The 19,974-nt window shown below is 54.9% G+C and overlaps 1 protein-coding gene across 1 annotated transcript in view; it reads left to right on the top strand.

Annotated features, from left to right (window-relative positions):
- The window catches only part of DRGX (dorsal root ganglia homeobox), a 28,118-nt gene that overhangs the window by 6,101 nt on the left and 2,043 nt on the right, over positions 1-19,974 (top strand). Inside the window, exons 4-6 of the mRNA XM_059661892.1 lie at positions 2,146-2,324; positions 2,405-2,517; positions 19,916-19,974. The exon at positions 19,916-19,974 is cut by the window's right edge and continues 2,043 nt beyond it. Of these exons, the coding sequence (XP_059517875.1) occupies positions 2,146-2,324; positions 2,405-2,517; positions 19,916-19,974 (351 nt within the window). The remainder of the gene's footprint in view (positions 1-2,145; positions 2,325-2,404; positions 2,518-19,915) is intronic.

The raw sequence follows: 19,974 nt of genomic DNA, 5'->3' as shown, positions 1-19,974 counted from the left end.
GCTTGGGGTTAAGACTATGCAAAGATCTAATTGTAGGAAATATAATAGTTTGCTTTCGGTTCCCCTGGGTCATGTTAGTATCTCTTAAAAACCAATGGCTGAAGAGAGATAATGGAATTCTGAGCAGTAAATTGGGGGTTGTAAACAAATTATTTCCCCTATAATCAGATTATGTGATCCTGATGATTAAATCTGAACATGAATCATTGGTCATATGTGGGCAAATTAAACTGATTATTATTTGGAAATGAAAATCTCCTTTGGCCAGGATGCAGTGTCTCCTTTCTTTTTCTAATGCCAGCTTGCCAATAGCTGCCTAAAGACGGCACTGCAAATTGAGATAAATGACACAATTATTGAGCATTCAGAAGTGGAAGATCATAACTTCTCCCTGAAAGGTGCAAGGGTGAGATAGGGGTGGTGACAGTTAATGCTGGGAATTGTGGTTGAGGCTGTTGTTGGCTATTATGCAAACAGACAATGGCTGGGAAGCATTTGTTTCTGAGCTCCGGGTGGGGACACGGGCTCCAGGCCTCGGCGGCGGGAAGGGAGATGTGTTTACATTTGCACTGCTTGCTCATTCAAATATGATTAATGTTCTATAAAGCAGGGTCTTAATCGAAGCTGATGTTGTCAAACAATAACTAAATAGGGAAATAAACGACTCCATCATGCTCTTTCCTCAGAAGCAGGCGAACTGTCAGTGCAAAGTCATTAAAATATGATAATGAAAAATAGCTCAATTAAATGTTGTCATAGCTGTGACCTTCATTCAATTAAGACCCAAGAAAGTGTCTGCATTTTGCTTTGCATTTAACTGCCCTAAATTTAGAATATAGATAAAATCATTATTCAACGGTTGCTGATATGTGCAATTAAAAGCCAACTAGATTTAAAAAGAGAGAAAGCAAGACCGGTAAAGGAGGTTGAAATTCGGAGGCGGAGTGGGCTGGCAGGGCTCAGCCTCGGGACCCAGGGCCAGGCCGCCGGCAGGGGGAGAGGACGCCCTGGGAATAGGAGGGAGGTCTACCAGCCTTGTGTTTTAAGCCAGGAATTGTCTCCTAGGAGAAGGGACAGGGGATTTGCAGGAAGGAGGAAGGGGCAGCAGGGCTTCACTGACCTCTGAGAGCACTCTGGCCGGGGCTGCCCGCTGCCATGAGGCGCTCCTGCACATGCAGCCTTGGTTTCTAAGGCTGCAAGGATTCCACACCCGCCTCTGAGGAGGCCCTTAGAGCAGGCGAATTATTATTCGCTGCCTCCCAGCCCGAGCATGGCAGAGATGGTAACACCAGCTAATGCTGACCCAGTGCTGGGTCGCTCTGCGCCAGGTACCGAGCCCAGTGCTCTGTGCATCTGTGGTCTCCTGTAACACTGGGGTGGCCACTATTATTACCCCGATCTGGATCATGGCCCCTGGCCACGCCCCTGGGTTTTGAGTTGCGGATCTGCAGCTTACCCCCTGAATGACCTTGAGCAAGCTAGCGGACCCCTGTGCTTAGTGTTCTCAGCTCTGAGGTGGGGACGGTGGGACTGCCTCCCTCATAGACTGCAGTGGACTCTGGACAAGATGCCAGACTCGGAGTTCTAAACCAGAAGGGACTCCGGAGTCAGCGTGTCCAGTGGGTGCACTGGGCTGCTGCTCACGCACTTGTCATGATGTGCAAGAGGCGATTTCAGGGATCATCACACGTGTGAGGCCAGACACGCAGGCGCTCAGGGAAACCTGCTGGAAGTGCGAGTGGGTATATTTGACGAGAAAACCCCAGGCCGTGCTTTAAAATGGCTTCATGAGAACCCACCCCTCCAGGAAATAATTTCACATCAAATAAATGTACTCACATACATTCGGAATTTCCACAAAACAGCACCTCACCTTTACGCTGGGCAAAGCATTTGGAGACTTTCTGTGATTTCACACTCTTTAAGGGATGCTTGTCATGCCCTCTGCACCGGCCTTCTGACCGTTGTATGTCTGCGGCTGCAGTTCAGGGGCGCTGCTTTGGCCGATGATGTTGAGGCGAGGGGAGTGCGCCTCGCAGGCCTGCTGCTGCAGGTGGGCCCGGAGTGCTGGGCACGGCGGCCAGGCGCTGGGCTCGTGTCTGACCTTCTGCCTCAGCTGAGTGTGCTTTTCCACCGGGGATTTAGGTTTGGTTCCAGAACCGAAGGGCGAAATGGAGGAAAACAGAGAGAGGGGCCTCCGACCAGGAGCCAGGAGCCAAGGAGCCCATGGCAGAGGTGACGTCGCCGCCGGTGAGAAATGCCACTTCCCCACCCCCTGGGGACCAGGCCCGGAGCAAGAAGGAGGCCCTGGAGGCCCAGCAGAGGTGAGGCTGGCGGGACCCCGGGGCCTGCGGGCTGGTGGGCGCGCGGGGCTGGGAGCTCATTGCTTTTCTTTCTCCGCCAGCCTGGGGCGAACTGTGGCTCCCACAGGACCTTTCTTTCCCTCCTGCCTGCCGGGGACCCTGCTGAACACGGCCACGTACGCCCAGGCCCTGTCCCATGTTGCGTCCCTGAAAGGTGAGTGTGGCTCTGCTGGCTGGGAGCCTGGCGGCGGTCGACCCACCCGCTTTCTCCACGAGCTCATGCTTGCGCCTGGGCCGGTCCAGCTCCCGCTCTCCTGTCAGTCACGCAGGGTCTGTTTCCACACGCCATCTCGTTTGTGTGCCACGGGGCCCGGGACTAGGTGGCTGTCTCAGGGTCACTGTGTCTGATGGGGCTTGTCTGAGGGGCGCTTGTTTCAAAGTGAGTGCTCTGTGCTCATGGATTCTCCGGGTCACATCCTGGGAGGGACAATCACCCCAGCTTACAAGCCCTCTGCGTCCATCCGTCCGTCCATCCATCTGTCCGTGGAGCCTGCCGCCTGCTGCCCCAGGAACTCCAGCTGGCTGAGGCTCGCCCTGTCAGATTTGCTGTCTTGTCAGTGGCTGCTGTTGTCTGAGGATGGAAGCCACTCGGGATGTTCTGTCAGGTCCAGAGAGAGGAACCCTTCTGGGCTGTCCCTCGGGGATTTCTGGGCACCCCCTGCTGGACGAGTGGGCCTCAAGCCGCCTCCTCCTGCAGTGGGTCAGGCTGCTGTGCGCCAGGAGCAGGGCTGGGCCCAGAGAGAGTGGGGGTCCATGTTAGTGTTCCCCCGAGGCCTCACCTGTCACAGGGGCCTGGGAGGTGGGGTTGCTTCCTGATAATCGGGGTGGGACAGCCCCCCTCCTGCCCAGGTGTCCCCAGCTGGTTCTTTGTTAGACTCTGGGGGAGGTAGGAGGGCGTGATGGAGCCTCCCTGGAGTGTCCTGAAGGGAGAGGAAGGCATTCTGGGATAGGGAACGGCACGTGCAAAGATGCCGGCGGGAGGGCGGTGTGTTGGGGCAGAAAACCAGGCTTTTCTGGAAAATGACTGGTCTGGTGGGTGCCCATGGGAGAGTGTCCAGGGATGGGAGGTGCCCGGCAGGGGCCTGAGCTCGAAGGCCCGAATGCCACGCTCCTGGGTTTGGACTTTCCACTGTCGGAGGTGGAGCCTCAAAGCCTGGAGCCACGCCTGGGCGGTCAGGGAGCTGGGCACGAAGGGGTTAGGTTCAGCGCCACCAGCTCGGGCCTTGCACCCCCTAGCGCTTCCTGCAGCGCCTGTGACTGGTACTGGGGGGCCGCATAGAGCCCCCCAAGCGCGTCCTGGGGACACATCCACAGGGCACTGGGCCGACAGGCGCCACCGAGGCGAGTCAGGCCCGAGGGAGGTGACCAGTGGGACGTGGGTGTCAGCCGCAGTCTGGAGTTTTATTAGAGCGTTTCCATCTTCCACATGTTGCCTTCCTGTCTTTGGGGCCAAACCTGCACACCCTGGGTCGGACCGGCCTGCAGCCGCCGTTCATTCATAAGCGGGTCCCTCCCGCCCGCGCCCTGCTCTGCTTTCTGCTTCCTTCTCCCGCATGTCCCCCGGCATAGGTAGCTCCACCTCAGCTCCTCCTGGGCCTGTGCCCAGCGATGTCCCTGCCTGGCCCGCCCTGACCCTCCCAGCACGTGGCCACTCCAGGTGGCTCCCTGAGCAGCGGCCTGGCCTTTGGCGGCTAAGCCCTGTGGGGAGGGAGGAAAGCGAGCATTTACTGCAAACGGCTCCTGTGCTTGTCCGGCCGTGTGGTCTTGTGTTCAGTTCTGCCTTCATAGCGGGTGCTGTGAGGACCATCAGCGAGGGCGCGGGGGCACAGGTGGCTCTGGGAGCATGGCTGCTGCTGGTTGGTGCTGCATTAGGCAAGGCCGACCCCGGGTGGCCTCCGGAAGGGCTGCTTGGAGCTGGGAGTCCCGGGGCTGCCTCGGGGCTGCTGCTCACCACGGCCCACGTCAGGCCTGGCGGCCCGGCAGGCCCTGGAGACGAGCCTCGGACCCAGCCTCCGCCTTGGCCTTGGGGAGAAGTGTGCACCTGCCAGTCAGGTTCGAAGCATCCCTGCGGTTAATGCTCAGTGGTTTGGGGAGCATGGGTAAGAGGGGCTGGAGCCAGGATGGCTTTCTGACCTTCCCCCAAACTACAGAAATTAAGTTCGTAGCCCAAATGGGGCCCAAGAGACCACCAACCCCAAGTTTCTAGGGCCTGGCTCAGTGCCAGGGGTCTCTGGGCTGTAACCAGCCTCCCTCCCCTTAACTGTCCCCTCAGGTGGCTGAACCCGGCTCTCCGTCTCTGGGCCTGAGCGTCCCAGGGGCTGCTGGGCATGGGGCGGGGGGGGGGGGGGGGGCGGCCCTCGCAGCCTGAGGAGCCCATCGCGCTTTTACAAACGAGAAGCTGAGGCTCAGGGAGGCAAAGCTACTGCTCACAGGTCCCTTATTCAGCCAGTCGCCCTCTGGTCTGGGCTACTGCACAGATCCCATTCCCCCACACCGGCCATCCATTCCCTCCCCTGCTGGGTGCTGCCAGGCGGGGCACGGGACCCCACCCCGCGTCTCCCCAGCTCTGAGGCTCCCTCCAGGGGCCGGGGCCAGTGTGAGCTGAGCATCACAGCCCTCCCAGCTGAGATTCCAATCTGCTGCTCCAGGCCTGAGCAGCTTGCAAATGACAGAAGAAAGACATCAAAGTGATTTTCAGCTCCCAGAACCAAACCAGTGCTGTCTCCTTCCTCGGGCTGAGTGGTCCTAGTGGGCCACCTAGTCTTGAACTGAAGATAGCAAGTGTCCTGGGAAGGCCTCCAGGCCTGGCCTCACCCGAGACCTTGCTCTGGGTGCTGCTTCCTGAGGCTGCAGGTCTGTCTCAGCCCAGGCTCGAGGACTTGGCCTGGGGAACATTCTGTGTGGTTACAAGTTGAAGGGCTCAGAGCGGGGATCTGGCGTTTAGGCTCTGGGCACTGTGTGACAGATGTGAGGTCCCTGCCCAGGATGTGCTGAGCGCCTCCGGGAGTGTGCGGGTAGCTGGGCGTCACCCAGGTGCAGTGCTCAGAGGTGCTGTGAGCAGGGGCCGTGAGGCCGCTGGGTCCTGTAGCGTTTTATGGGAACTCAAATTCACTTGCCTAGAAATTATGTGGCCTTGAATGGGCTCTGGAAAGAGGGGTGCCTTTGGAATACTGGCTGCTGCCCGGGAGCCCCCCCCCCTCCCCCCGCCTCTGGAGCTGCTGCATGGTGATGCCAAGCCCCGCCTCCCCCGCGAGTGGGGGGGAGGGGGCGGGCGGGCAGGCTGGGCCCTGCCAGCTCAGCTCCTGACCTCGGCCCAGAATGTGCCAGGGACTGGGCTCTGCCTTTTCGTGTTTAGGTCTCGGGGGAAAGTGGCCCAGAAAAGGTGAAGGCAGCAGCCACTTTGCTGAGCTCTCACACAGACTGAGCAGTCGGCAGCGAGGAACCCAGATCATGGTTTCTGACAAATTAGAGAGACTGATTTTGATTCCTTGAAGATACCTGTTGAGAGCAGGGGCCTGAGGTTTGGCAGCATCTGGAGAGCTGGGGAAACCAAGATCGGCCTGGGAATTGCCCTGTACTTGGACAATCCGCCCAGCTTAGAAATGCCCAGCACATGCCACAGCTCCACTTGGTGGCTCCGCCTCAAGCCGGCGGGCAAAGGCAGAGACATGGCCCGGCACTGCGACTGCGTGCGGGGCTGTGCTCTGTCTGTGATGCAGTGCGCAGTCTCCGTGCCGGGGGTGGCCGCCTGTGTGCCAACGGAGGTGTCTGCATAGGTCAGCAGGCTGCTGGGGCAACAGAGAAGGGCAGGGGGTGGGGTTGGCACTCTTGATGAACAGGAGGCCATGGCCCTTCTGGGGTGGCTGGTCAAGCAGAGTGTGCCCCATGGTGGGGGGTGGGGGGTGGGGGGTGGCAGACTAGCCTCCATGCTCTGCTGCACAGGCTCCCAGATGGGCATCAGGCTGCCCCATCAGGAAGTGGGCAGCTGCTACGTCAGGCCAGGAATCCGCCTACTGGGACAGAGCGGGGCAACAGAGAGCCAGGCATTTGTGGGGCTTCCTGCTTCAATCACCCTTTCATCATCAGGCGCCCACCAGCGGGGGTCAGGCAAGGACTGGGGCCTCCTGTGTGACTCCTCCGTCATTCTCTAGCCATGTCCGCCTGCGTAAGGTACTGGCTCCTCCACCTCTGCTTCCCCTTCTGATCGTCAGGGGCCTGGACTCCGAGGGCGGAGCGAGGAGCAGAGTGAGAACACCTAGGGCAGGGTGTGGCACCGCACGGTGCTCCCTGAGCACGCAGCCAGCTCCCTCCGCTCCCACTGCCAAGTTACTGGGTCCCACTCACCTTCACAGGACCTCCTGACAGGTCTGCTTCTCCCGAACGCCTCCCGTTTCTCTGAACTTCATTAGAGCGGACACACACCTTTTTCTTAAGCCCCATTGTTCCAACGTTTGGCAGTGGTGGGAATTCCTTCCCGCCCCGGTGGGACTCCTGGCCAGGCACCCATCCTCTCCCTGGCTTTCCAGGGCTGTGCACTCAGGATGGATGGGAAGACTCGCCTGGCCAGGGTGCAGCTAGTGTGCTCCGTGATGGGTGTGCCATGGAGACTCACATAAAAGGCAGCGGGACCTGCCCCAAGCCGGGAGGGTTTGCATGACAATAACGGGGTCCAGACAAAAAGCCTCAGCAACGCAAAGAATTCCCCTGGCTGACTCAATGGCCAGCCTTGTGTTCACAACTCATTCAAGCAGAGGAGGTTATTAATGGCCAGGGGAGGTGCTGGGGTTTGTTCAGGGGAAGTGCTGGCCACAGGATGGCGGTGTGTGGGGGCGGGAGAGCCACAGGCAGCGAGGCCTGCTCCCCGTGCACTTAGTCCAGCGCCTTGAACCTGGGACTCAGAGAGCTGGGTGTGAGGTGGACACGAATTGCGCTGCCAGGGGAGAGCTCTCCGAGCTCCGTCCGCACTCAGATGCAGAGTCACAGCCCCTCTCTGGAGCTGGGCGGAGGCCTCGCCTCGGACTTTCCCGAAGCAGAGCAGGCAGGAGCGGGTGGCAGCCTGCGGGGCCAGTCGGGCATGTGGGGGCACCCAGTCCCTGGTGTGGCTCCCTGGAGTTAGGCCTGAGGCAACAGCAGCAGCAGAGCAAGGGACTGAGGCCTGACCGCTCCTCCTCCCCTCGCCCTCCCCCTCCTGGGCAGGAGAGGCGCTCCAGCTCCAGCTGTCCCAAATGAGCTGGGCTGGGAGGAGCCTGGAGGCACTTGGCGTTCTGGCCACACCTGCCTACATGGCTGAGCTCGGCCTTCCAGGCCTGGAGGCTGAGGGACTGAGGGATGTGTGTGGACAGGGTCTGGCCGTGGCCTTCCTGAGAGCAGGGCCTCTTCGTTAGCCAAGGACATGCCCTCCCTTTGTGACGGTGGCCTTGGCCACTAGGCCTGGGCAACCTGTCTGGGTTCTGAGACTGCAAGGGCTTTACTGGCCAATCAGCATTCACCCTCCACGGCTAGCCTCTGCTGAGCCCTGAAAGCACTCCACACCCCATTCCTCTTCAATCACATTCCCTTCGTGTTGTGATTTTGTAAAAAACGCAATTTGTAAAAATTGTTGTGTTGTGAAATATAATAATCATTAGAAACATTTCATAGAACACGATTAACGATTAAAGAAGGATTAGTGAATGAATGATCTTAAACACCTATGTAACCACCCTCGGGGGCTTTGCCTGTACCCCGAAACCCCTGAGTCCCTGCACCCCTTTCTACTCGTCTCACCTTCCTTCCCCTAAATAAAACCTTTTGCTGACTTTTATGGTAATAGCGCTTTGCCAACCTCCTAAGCAGGCTTTCTGAAACACTATTGTTTAGTCTTGACATATTACATATGTAATCTATAACAATAAAAGGGTAATATGCTAATTAGACCGGATGTCTTCCAGACGTCATTCTGGATGTCCTTCCTGACGAAGCCGGGGCCAGCCCAAGGGAAGCCAGCCCGGGTCCCGGGTGCCTGCCGGCGGCTGGAGGAAGGAAGCCCAGGTCCCTGGTACCAGAGGGAAGCCGGTGCCGGCAGCTGGGGGAAGGAAGGCCTACTCTTGAACGAATTTTTGTGCATCGGGCCTCTAGTATGTACAGAATATACATACAATATACAGTATGTATACTTCATGTCTGGCCTCTTTGGGTCAGCACATGTTTGGGAGATTTGTCTAGTAATTAGGGTTAGTTATAGGTTCTTTATGATATTCTGAGTGTGAGAGCGGATTTCTCTAAAGACAGACAGAGTGTTCCCTTCCCAGTCGTTTTCCTTCTTGTCTGTGCCTGTGGGAACCTCTAGGACAGTGTTGCATGACAGTGGTGGTCACAGTCATCTTGGCTTTATTCCATGTTTTATAACAATCTTATTGAGATATAATTCACATAACATACAATTCGTTCGTGATCGTGTATAACTCAGTGAATTTTAGTACATCTAGTGAGCTGTGCGACGGTCACTCGGATCAGCTCTAGAACATTTTCATTTCCCCGTGCTGCTAGCAGTCCCTCCCTGGCCAGGCAGCACAGTCCGTGTGTCTGTATAGATTGTGGACATTTCGCATGAATGGAATCATACAGCATGTGGTCTTTGTGACCAACTCTTGCCTTCTTCTTGATCTCCTGGGAGAATTCTCAGGGTTTCGCAATTGTGTTAATTTTTTTAGATACCTGGTATCAACCGAAGATATTTCCTTCTTGCCCGAGTCTTCTAAAAGTCTTTGTTTAATTATTATTTTTAAAAAAATCATGAATATGAATGGATGTTGAATTTCATCAAATTCTTTTCTGCTGCTGTTGAGAGGATCACGTGGGTTTTCTTTCTCAATATATTAACACAGTAAATTACATGGATTAATTTTTTACATGTTAAACCAGCTGTGAATTCTTGGAATAAACCTAATTAGATGTGACAAGTTACCATTTTCATAGCTAGTTGGATTTTGGTTGGCTGATACTTTGTTTAAGGTTTTTGCATCTATGGTCCTGAGGAAACTGTGATGTATATATATTTTAAAAGCCTCCACTCCAGGTTTCGGTGTTGCGTTCCTTTACCCTAAAACGTAATGTGAAGCAGCAGCAGGCCTGCCCGCTGGCTTGTTACCTCTCCTGACATGAGGACTGACTGTGTTCGGCCGGGCAGTTGTGCTGCTGCTTTGCCCGGGGTCTCGTGAAGGTGGAGGTGCAGTCCGATGGCGGCTGGGGCTGGTGCATACGAGATGGAATTGCTTCTGTGTCTGGTGCCTTGGCAGGGATGCTGGGAGGCTGGGAGCCCTCTCTCCCCACACGACAGGCCTATGGGGAGGGGTTAGATGGTGTCTGGGCTCCCAGCGTGTAAGAGCAGAAGGTGCCCGGCCTCCTTAAGGCTCACACTCAGACCTGTGCTGCTTCTGCTGCATTCTGTTGATTAAATCGATCACAGAGTCAGCCCAGACTCAAGTGGGGGGGACTGCGCATGGGTGTGTAACTGGGAGATGGTCCCGGAAGGCCCTCTTTGGAGACTAACTGGCACCGTATTAAGGACACTCTGGCTTCATGACATGAATCTAGTACATGTGGTTGAACCCACCTTACCTCCCAATCCTGACTCTAAAGTACTTTCAGGGAACTGGCAATGCCGGACTCACCTCTGCCCCTAACACAGAGTTTGGTGCCGAGTAAACGGTGGTGGGATTTGGGGAAAGAAGGAAGGGAGGTCATGCTGCTGTGGCCTGGGAGACTGGCCTCACTTAGGAGACTCTAAGTCTAGCACCCTGGCCCTGGACCACTGGCCACCTCCTGGGCCCAGAACTACTGGCACCTCCTGTTCTTCCGGGCGCCCACTGAGAACCCCACTTTGCCAGACTCTGAACCGGAGGCTGAGCATCTGGTAGCAAATGAGACACAACCCGACCCTAAGGGGCTTGCAGGCTGGGGATGGGCGTGGAGAGACAAATAGATCAACAAAGAATTCCATGTCACGTGGCACAGTCACCTGCCCTCGTAGAGGCCAAGGAGCACATGCAGGCTACGGGGGAGCTCGGGGGAGGAGGAACGCTTTCTCTGTGGGAAGGCTTTCCCATGGAGATGCTTGAGTTGGGCTTCAAGGAAGTGCAGGCCTGGTCCAGTGGGCATGGCACTGTGGGCAGGGAGAAGAGCGTGAGCAAAGGCATGAGGCTGGCAGGGCTGGTAGGCTGAGGAACGTTGGGTGGAGCCATGGTCCTGGGAGGAGCATGGCGTAGCCTCAGGTCGGCCCAGGCTCTGGAGTCAGACCAGCCACGGCCCAAGCCTTCTTCTTGCTGTAGGTTCAACTTAAGGCAGACCCCGTCTCCTTGTCCGTGACATGAGGGTCATGGTGACCTTCCCCGGTAGTGCCTGTGTTCGGTGGAGTGTGCATGGGCCTGGCACATCCTAGGGGCCAGTAGGTGCTGGCGATGTTGGTAGGACTGTGGCGAGGCCCAGAGCTCACTAGGGACCTGTTCAGGCTCAGGTTTACAAGGAAAGCAGCTGGGTCAGCCCTAGCCCCTCCCAGCCTGGCTGATGTCAGGAGGACTTGGGTGGAGACTGAAGAGCCGTAAGGAATCTCCTCGATGAGTAACCCCTGCTTTTCCTGGATCCAGTGGGGGTCACTGAGGCCCGGAGAAGGGAACAGGACTTCCCAGGTCACACTGTGTGTCTGTCAGAGGTAGGACAAGTCAGGGCCCCCGGTGTCCCGCCCTGTAGCCCCCTCACCCTGTATTGATTCTGTTCCTTTTACAGGCACCTGCTGTCATTCTCTGGCTTTGAAAACTGCAGCTCACTTTCCAGAAGCCATTTCCTATGGGTGCTGATGGGCTTGCCCTTCCTGTTAATCAATGGGGCCTGGAGTGCAGGGAGCTGAGTGGAGGCTCTGGCCTGTGCCCAGGGGCGGGAGAAGCTGCCTGCCCATCCAGAGTCTGGCTGCTGCTGGAAGGAGTGGGCAGTGCTACCTGGCGCTGCCCTGCCTGGGACGCATGTCCCTGCTGCTCCTGGGGCTGTGCCCACGTCCTTGGATCTGGGTCATTGTCTGTTTGCTCTTCGGAGACATCCAAGCTGAAATGGGAGCCTGGCGCTGGCCCTGAGACTATCACAGAGAAGGGAATGGCTGGTGAGCCCACTCCTGTCAAGGAGTTTGCTGGGCGCATGAGCAGGTGGGGGACAGTGGGTGTAGAGTGACACCTGGAATAGAGACCGGGCGGGGCTTAGCTCAAGTCACCAGACTAACCTGCCAAATTAACCGGGGAGTTTTGGCGTTAAGCAGACTGGGTAACTTTGTAAGGACTACAGTTTTCCTTACCGTGGGGTATTGGGGAAGCTTAGAACCTGGGGAAGGGCCCTTTGAGGAAGTAAAATATGCCAACTTGGTCAGGAAAGATAGCTCTCCCTTGCTTCCTAGTGTTTACTCTGCACCAAGCAGGACGTTTTAGTTTTGGGATCAGGAGTGTAGGGTGAGGATGGACAAAGGGCGCTTACAGAAAGTTTGGGAGGTGAGGTGGGCACAAAATAAACTCATGGAAAAAGGGCAATTAAAACATCCAACAGAGACAGCAGTGCTTCAGGGGTTCCATGGTAGAAGCCGTCTGGGTGTGAATTTGACCTTGTTGTGGTTTGATTGTTGGTGAGCACACTTAGCCACAGCATCTAAAAATCTATGCTTCAATACTGTAGGCTGTTGTACCAACATTCCCATTCAAATGCTCCTTGTGGACTATAAATAACCAGCATTATCACTCACCAAATGTTTGTTTGTTTGTTTGTTTTACTATAAAGTAAAAACGCGAGCTGCAGAACCTGTGGTACACATCTCGTGAGCCCACGCACCTGCTTCCTTGCTCAGTTCTGACCCTTTAGCCTGGACGCTCAGCGGGAAGCCAGGGTGCGGGACCCGCCGTGGCCGTGACCAGGCTGGCAGCCCACGGGCCCCTGCGTGAGGACGTGCCATCGGCAGAGACGAGACAGAACTAACTTAATTTTTTTCTGTCAGTCTCTGTAGTAGATCAATTAAACTGCCAAGGAGATCAAATATTTCAGACTGTATTTATTACATTAAGTATTTATGTTCAGGCCAAGCCTTTAAAGCATGATGTCATAGAGGAATGTAGGCTGATTGGATCAATTCAGCAGGATTTGCTGTAGCTTAATGGAAATCTAATTGTATGTTTTAATTTAGTGTCCAGGAGGTATTGTGTTCTCCAAACAAAACAGCGCTCAGGCTGCAGCCAGTGGCCAATGGCTCTCAGGACCTTGGTGAGGGCAGGTGGCGGGGGCTGGGAGCAGGTGTGGCCTTTGGCGGCGCCACCAGCTGTGGGCTGGTTGCATCCCAGGCAAACGGACTCACTGGCTTTGAACCCACAGAATGGGAAGGGGGGCGGATGTTGCTGGTGGATTTTGCATGGTGAGCCCGCCAACAACCCTAGCGGAGGCAGAGGCCACTCCAGGCATGGAGGCTCAGACCGTCCTCAGGCCCTGCGGCCTCCTGGGGAGCGCGTCTGTCCCATCATCCGAAGGAAAGGAGACGGGACCACCAGTCGCAGAAAGGACACCATTTAAATGAGGGTAATATCTGGTTAGTTTAGAAAGAGTGGAAAATACAATAAAACAAAGGAAAGTATAAATATCATTCATAACCTAGTACTCAGAACCAACCACTGGAATATTTGGTATGGGTTCATTCGTTTTCTTCCCATTTATCTCTAATAAATTTATGTATCTTATAACTTATTTGGAAATTCTAAAATTTAAAAGTTGAAATTTATAAATATTTTCTCTTTCTAAATAAATTTATATATGTACAAATACACCTATGATCCCCTATGGATATGGTACAGGGCCATACATATATGTACACCCATATATACTGTGTGTATGTGTATTATGCATTCATGGTTATGTATGTACATACACATGTATACATGTACCCAAAGGGGGTCATATTAACTTACTGTTCCTGAACCTGCTTCTTAAACTTAATATTTTATTATTATCTTTTTCATGGCACTAAATATCCTCCTGGAATGTAACGCCGTCATAGCTTCAGTGTGCCCTTTCCCTGTGACTACTACTTGGCTGGCAGGTCACTCTGTTGTTGCTGTGCCACCCTGGGAATTTTCTTTGTAGCTAATTTAAATTTTAGTTCATCCATGATTATAGCTTTTTTATTGCTTAAAACAACAACAGCAGCAGCAGCAACATACTACAGCCCAGGATCTGGAAATCTAGTAACTAAAAGGTGGAACTTAGAGTTTGTTTGGCTTACCCCTCAAGAGTCTGTTGGCAGAGTAAGTTCTTCTCCTTTTGGGTCAGACAGGACGGGCTCACCCAGGACCCGTGGAGCCAGGGAGCAGGTGGGGGCTGTGCTGGCACCCGGGAGGCACGGTGCTGGGGGCACGCTCAGTCCGGTTGCGCCTTGAGGCAGGTCTCGGCTCAGCCTGCGGGTCCTTGGGTGGGGGTGGGGGTGGGGGTGTAGAGGACGCTCAGAACATCTGAGTTCTTCAGCTGACCGTGGAAACGAATTGGTAATCGGAACACACTGTGAATTGTGACTTAGACTTGCCCTTTACTTGGCATGGGTTATGGAAATAACACCTGTTGGAGGACTTAGTACCGGTGCTTTGCAGGATTTCTCTCAGGTGAGGAAGCCAGGCTGGGGCAGATGGAGAGCAGCCCAGGACTGTTAGCGGTGGGGCCAGCAGCCAAAGTTCACACGCATTCCTCCCACTTCAGCTCTTGGGCCCATCCGGCCTGTCTGTGGGCTTTGATAAGGGCGACTTGGTTTTGGAGTCAACAGTTTCTAAAGCAGCGGTTCTCAACCTGTGTGTCGCGACCCCTTTGGGGGCCGAACGACCCTTTCACAGGGGTCGCCTAAGACCATCGGAAAACACATATATCATTACATATTGTTTGTGTGATTAATCACTATGCTTTAATTATGTTCAATTTGTCACAATGAAATTGGGGGTCACCACAACATGAGGAACTGTATTAAAGGGTGGCAGCATTAGGAAGGTTGAGAACCACTGTTCTAAAGTGTCTTCGTCACCTCCCTGATGTAATAAAAGAGAGCCGAGCCCCTCTTCGGGCTGACTCTGTGCCCATCGCTGACAGCTGCCGCGGGTGGTCTCAAGGCCCCTCCACACATCGCCAGCCGTGACCTCAGGCCGTCCTTCAGGGCACGGCTCGCTTGCCTTCTACTGAATGGGCCCGGGCTACTGTGCATTTTGAGCTTCTTGGCTGTTGTATAGCAATGTCAATAAACATTGTCTGTTTGCTCAATGTTGCCCATCAGTATGTCTGCCCTTGGCAGCCACATTGCTCTCTAGTTTGAGGCAGTCTCCTCAATCAGGCGACATGTGGGAAGTGCACTTGGAAGAACCTTTAAGCTCTTGGGGAGGCCCTGGGCCTGCTGTACACGGGCAAAGTGCATGCATTTGGGGTCTGGGTTTTCCTCTGCTGCCCTGGGTACCGCAGAGGACAAAGCTCCACGTGTGACTCTGGGTTTCCGTGGCGTCCAGGCTGATGAAGTAGTCTGGGCAGGAGACGTGGACACATCTGCTGATGCTATTGGTACCGTGAAATTATGGAGAAAACGAGAGTTAGTTTTATAAAGATCCTATTTGTGGAAATAATTTTTTTCTTTGTTAAGAAATGGTTATAGGACTTAATAGAGATGCTGGTTGTTGGACACTTTATATGTGATTGTAATCACTGAAATTCTGAAAAGATAAGTTGAAGTTGAAGAAAACTCAGCTTTGTAATTCACATCGCATTGTAAAACTCATTTTTTTTATTGTTGAAAGAGATTTAAAAACTTGTCCACTGTAGCCCATACTGTGCAGTTTCTCTACAACATCTGCCAGGGGGCCTTCGGGGTATCATGACCAGAACCATCACTCCCAGAGAGCCCGCTTCCCATGCATGGCATGCTGATGGCAAAGAAAAGAAACCCTCTTACTCTCACTTCCGTCTTTGCTTCTATTCCACCCTCCACACCTAGAGTTGGAAGCAGTTACCTCATATCCACTGTGCCCGGGGTCACTCAGCTAAATTGTCTTACTTCTCACCCCTCTCCCTCTTTTCTTCCCTCTCCCCTCCCACTCTCTAGTCTGATGGTCTGACCATGACATAGGGGAGAAGCACTTTATCCTCCTTTCTTCCTACAGGTTCTGCCTCTGTTAAGGCAACCCACAGCCATATAGTGTCACAATGAGCTCACTGCGAAGGCATATTGACCACATGCTCTCCTGCTGAGCCACGCTCCCCTCTGCAGTTGGGTTGTTGGCAGAGATCACAGACTTCACAGCTTCCTTGATAAATATCATTGCATTAGAGTTGTCTCCTGTTTGCCTTTGGTCTTGTCTGTTGTGCAGACGGCCTCCCTTGGTCTTGCCGTCTACATTCTGATCTGTGCATCTGTGTTCTCACCCAGGGAAGGGCAGGGCGAAGGGAAGGTGACTCCCACGGCTCATTTTCAGCATTCTACGTGTGACTGTTCACCTGTGAGCACCGGCCCCTGTGTGGGCACTTGAGCTACTGGTCAGATTTGGGGTGTAGATGAGGAAAGAGGGTTCACCTGTGAGGGGCTGTATGCAGGAATTTGGTTGGCCTGCGTGGGTCTGCTGCCCTGCTGTACAAACGCCTACCCAGCAGTCGGTGCGGAGTCTTGGGACAGAGGCTGGGCTCCAGGGATGTGTGTAAGTCGGCGATGCTCCCTTAGGCAAAGCCGCGCAGGTAGGCCAGGTGGAGGGTGTCAGCCCGTGGAGGTGAGGCGGTCTGTTGGGGTGAAGGACATTCAAGGTCTTCACCCATGGAGGAGCCATAAAGGGGTCTTCACAGCCTTGGGTGCTCCTCCTCTTTCTGATAACCTTGATGTGTACTCTCTTTTGGTTCAGGTATAAGAATTTATTTTATTTTGTTTTAGTTTTAATTGTGGTAAAATACATATAAGATGAAGTTTACCATCTTAACCAGTTCTAAGTGTACAGTTCAAAAGTGTTCAGTACATTCCTATTGCTGTGCAACCATCACCAGCCTCCATCTCCAGACCTTTGTCATCTTCCCAAACCGAGACCCTCCCCATCAGACCAGAGCTCCCACTGCCCCTCTGGTCCCCTCCCCGCAGCCCTTTCTACTTCCTGTCTCTATGACCCGCCTACTCTCGGCAGCGCCTGGAGGTGGAATCACACAGAATTTGACATTTTCAGCCTGGCTCAGTTCACTCAGCACAGTGTTCTTGAAGTTCATCCATGTTGCAACAGGAGATAGGATTTCCTTTTTTTATGGCCTCATCATACTGTGTTGTCTGTTTAGTGCTGACATTTTAACCAGTTTCCCAGAGTCCTTGGGTCCCTCTGGTCCTCAGTTTCCCCATTTGTTCAGTGTGGGGGGCGAGCTAGATGGTGTGCCCGGGCTCCTCTCTCCCACAGCCGCAGTTCTGTGAGCGAGGTTCTTGCCCCGGAATCTGGGTTCTGAAGGCCAGTAGTGCAGTTATTGGTGGCTTCTGTGGTGTGTGACCTAGCAGGGCAGGCTGTGGACCAGGGAAGGGAGCCCCTGTCTTGTCCAGGTGGCACTTGATCCTGCAGGTGACACAGTCATTGAGTCTCAGACCATGTCACTCCCCCTTTGATGCTTACATTGGAGCAAGAGTAAGCCTCAGACAAGCTGAGCGGCCCCTCCTGGGCGGCCTGACTGGGGCCGGATGCCCCAGGTCCCGCACAGCCCACGCCCCAGGAAGCCCCCCGTGACCTCAGCACATACTGAGCTCAGAGCTCTGGCTCCCAGCCCCCTGCAGCACCTCCTCATATGTGCGGACGGCGTCTAATCCAGTCTTCCTTCCTTTTAACATTCACTTAGAATTAAAGCCATGTTTCTGAAATTAAAAGAAGTTCACATTCACTGTAGGAAAATGAGAAAAATTCTACACAGACACAGAGGAGAACATCTCCAGTATTCCTACTGCCAAGCGGGCTCACTTTCTTCATAGTTCAGTGTCTCCACATGTGCGCTCCCCAGTGGGGGGAGGTATGGAGGGAAGGCAGCTTCCTTCCCAGTCACCCCCATGGCGGGGGCCGGGGGGGGGGGGGAGGGCAGCCTGGGCTGTGGCTCTGGCACTGTTCTCAGAGGTCCAGCTCTGCCCCTTAGTATTTAACCTCAGTCTCCTCATCTGTAAAAGGGGCTCACGACAGAGCCTACGTCCTGGAGCGGTTCGGAGGTTGTGGTGCCCGGGGTGGCGTTGGCTCTGGTCCCCACAGCGCTCAGGGAGGGCTCTGCTGCGCCTGCGTGTGGGCCTCTGCCGGGAGGCCTGCGGCATCTGGGGGGATGCGGAGGGCGGTGGTGCCCGGCACACGAGGGTTGGAAGGCCATACGGGTTTCGATGAGTTCAACAAGTATGGGTTTTGATCCAAAGCACTCTTTTTGCAATGCTGCTTTTCCCAAAGCCGGTGAGTACGTTCAGAAAGGGCTGAGGGGCCGGTGGGGCAGGAATGGAGCGGCTGGCTTTGCTGCCTGCCCCCAGGCCTCAGGCCCAGGGACAGGCACTGAATCCCAGTGTCCATGGCAGGGCCGCGGTGGGCCATCCCCTCTCCTGGTGAGGTCTGGCTCCGCAGCCCTTCCCGCTGGCCGCAGGCTGAGGCTGCTTCCGCTCGCTGCTCCTGCAGGACCGCAATGGGGGCCACCATTCAACCTATCCAAGGGGCTCCTAAAGTCCCTGAAACCATGTCATGTTGGCAGCTAAGTCTACCCACCCCGTCTGGATGCAAGGTCTGTGCACCCCCGGCCTCCCCACCTGCCCATCTGGGCCCTGGCAGCCCACAGGCATCCCTCAAGGAGGGAGAGGTACCAGCACTCCGAGCACTGCTCAGCTCTCCTCTTGCAACTCAGATGGCCGATAGGACCATGGCCAGACGCTCCATATCCAACCCCCCCACAACACCTTCCTCTCTGTTTGTCCCCATCTTGGAAATGGCACATTCATTCATTCATTCATTCATATGCTCAGGTGTCATCTGTGACTCCCTTTCCATTACCCTTCCAGCAGTCCATGAGCAACCTGCTCTGGCTCTCACCTTTGGCAAAATCCTGGATCCGGCCCCTCCCGCCACCTCCCCGCCCGCTGGGACTGCAGGGCTGCAGCAGCCTTCCCCACCCCTGGTGCAGAAAAGGTCGAGGCTCTCTCATCAAACCACCCAGACACCCATCTGCCACCCCCCTCAGCTGCAGCCTCTGGCTTTAGTCACTCCAAGCACCCTGAGACTTCTGTCCCCACGCCTGGCGGCTGTCCTGCTCTCCCTACTAGCTGTCAGGCTCTGCACATGCACACACCATCTCTTGGACTCGCGCACTCAGGTCTCTGCCAAGCACCGTGTTCCGTTCACGTAGCCACAGCACTCACCACCCTCTTCGGCATCAGAGACGCGGCCTCTGCATGTCCCTCCCCACCAGAGGTGTGCCAGGTGCCGTGGGCAGTCACTGAATAAAGGCAAGGCCGGGGGTGACCAATGGAGAGGGGGCTCCTCCCAAGGAGTGTGCAGAGGGCTGGGCAAGGCCAGTGGGGCAGGACTGGTGGGCAGGTTGGGCCGGGCAATGGCTCTGAAACCCCATCCACACAGGGGCCTGTGCTAAGTGCTGGCCAAACTGGTTCCTTCCCAGGTCGTCAGCCTCAGTCCACAGCGCCCTGAGCGTCTCACACTCTCAGGATGTTCTCGGGCAGAAGAAATGCCCAATGGTTCTGCTCATAGCTGGCTAGGCCCAACTCAGTATTTATGTCCCAACAACTTAGTAGCCACTGGGTGAGTAGTTCTTATAAATTAAGAGAAAAGTAATATATATATATATATATATATATATATATATATATATATATTTTTTTTTTTTTTTTTTCATTTGTAAACAGCTGCCCTGATTTCTGATGGGGTGTGAGCCCAGCGGGCTCTGTGGCTTCTGTGACCTTGGAGTCATACTGGAGGCCACACCCCCTCTTATGTTCCACGTGGATTTTTGCGTGGTGCTTGCAAAACAGAGCCACATTCAGCTTCATGAAGATGTGATGCCCTTGAGAGGACTCGGCGTGCTCGGGCTGAGGCTCCTCTCTGCGGAGCCTGCGTGGCATCCGGCAGACGTGGCTGGTTCTCCCCGACTTCCACCCTTAAAGTCTCCCCGCAGGCCCCTGGAGTTCTTAGGGTGTTCTGCACACGGTTTGGGGATTGTGGACTCATATCATTAGGCCCTATGATGACCCTGTGAGACAGGTATCCTTCCATTTTACAGAAGTAGAAGTTAAGGCTCAGAGAAGCCCAGATACCGGCTTCAGGCACACGGGTGATTGGTGAGGGCACCGGGACTGGCCAGGCCTCTGACGTCCTGACAACCCCCGGGCCTACCCGCTGGATCTCTTGAGTTGTGCAGCCTCCGGGGCCGGAGCATTTGTGACCTCGCCCTTGAGGTCACAGAACCACAGTGTGAATCAGCCCTTAGCTCCCACCGCAGGTCCTGGGAGACGATACAGTGACGGCAGCTCTTGTGCTTCCTCCTTGCAGGGGGCCCGCTGTGCTCTTGCTGTGTCCCCGACCCCATGGGGCTCTCCTTCCTCCCGCCC

The sequence above is a fragment of the Myotis daubentonii genome, chromosome 13 (assembly GCF_963259705.1).
Source record: "Myotis daubentonii chromosome 13, mMyoDau2.1, whole genome shotgun sequence".
Lineage (NCBI taxonomy): Eukaryota > Metazoa > Chordata > Mammalia > Chiroptera > Vespertilionidae > Myotis > Myotis daubentonii.
Note: the sequence above shows the minus strand (reverse complement) of the source record. Positions and strands in the feature narration are given on the sequence as shown.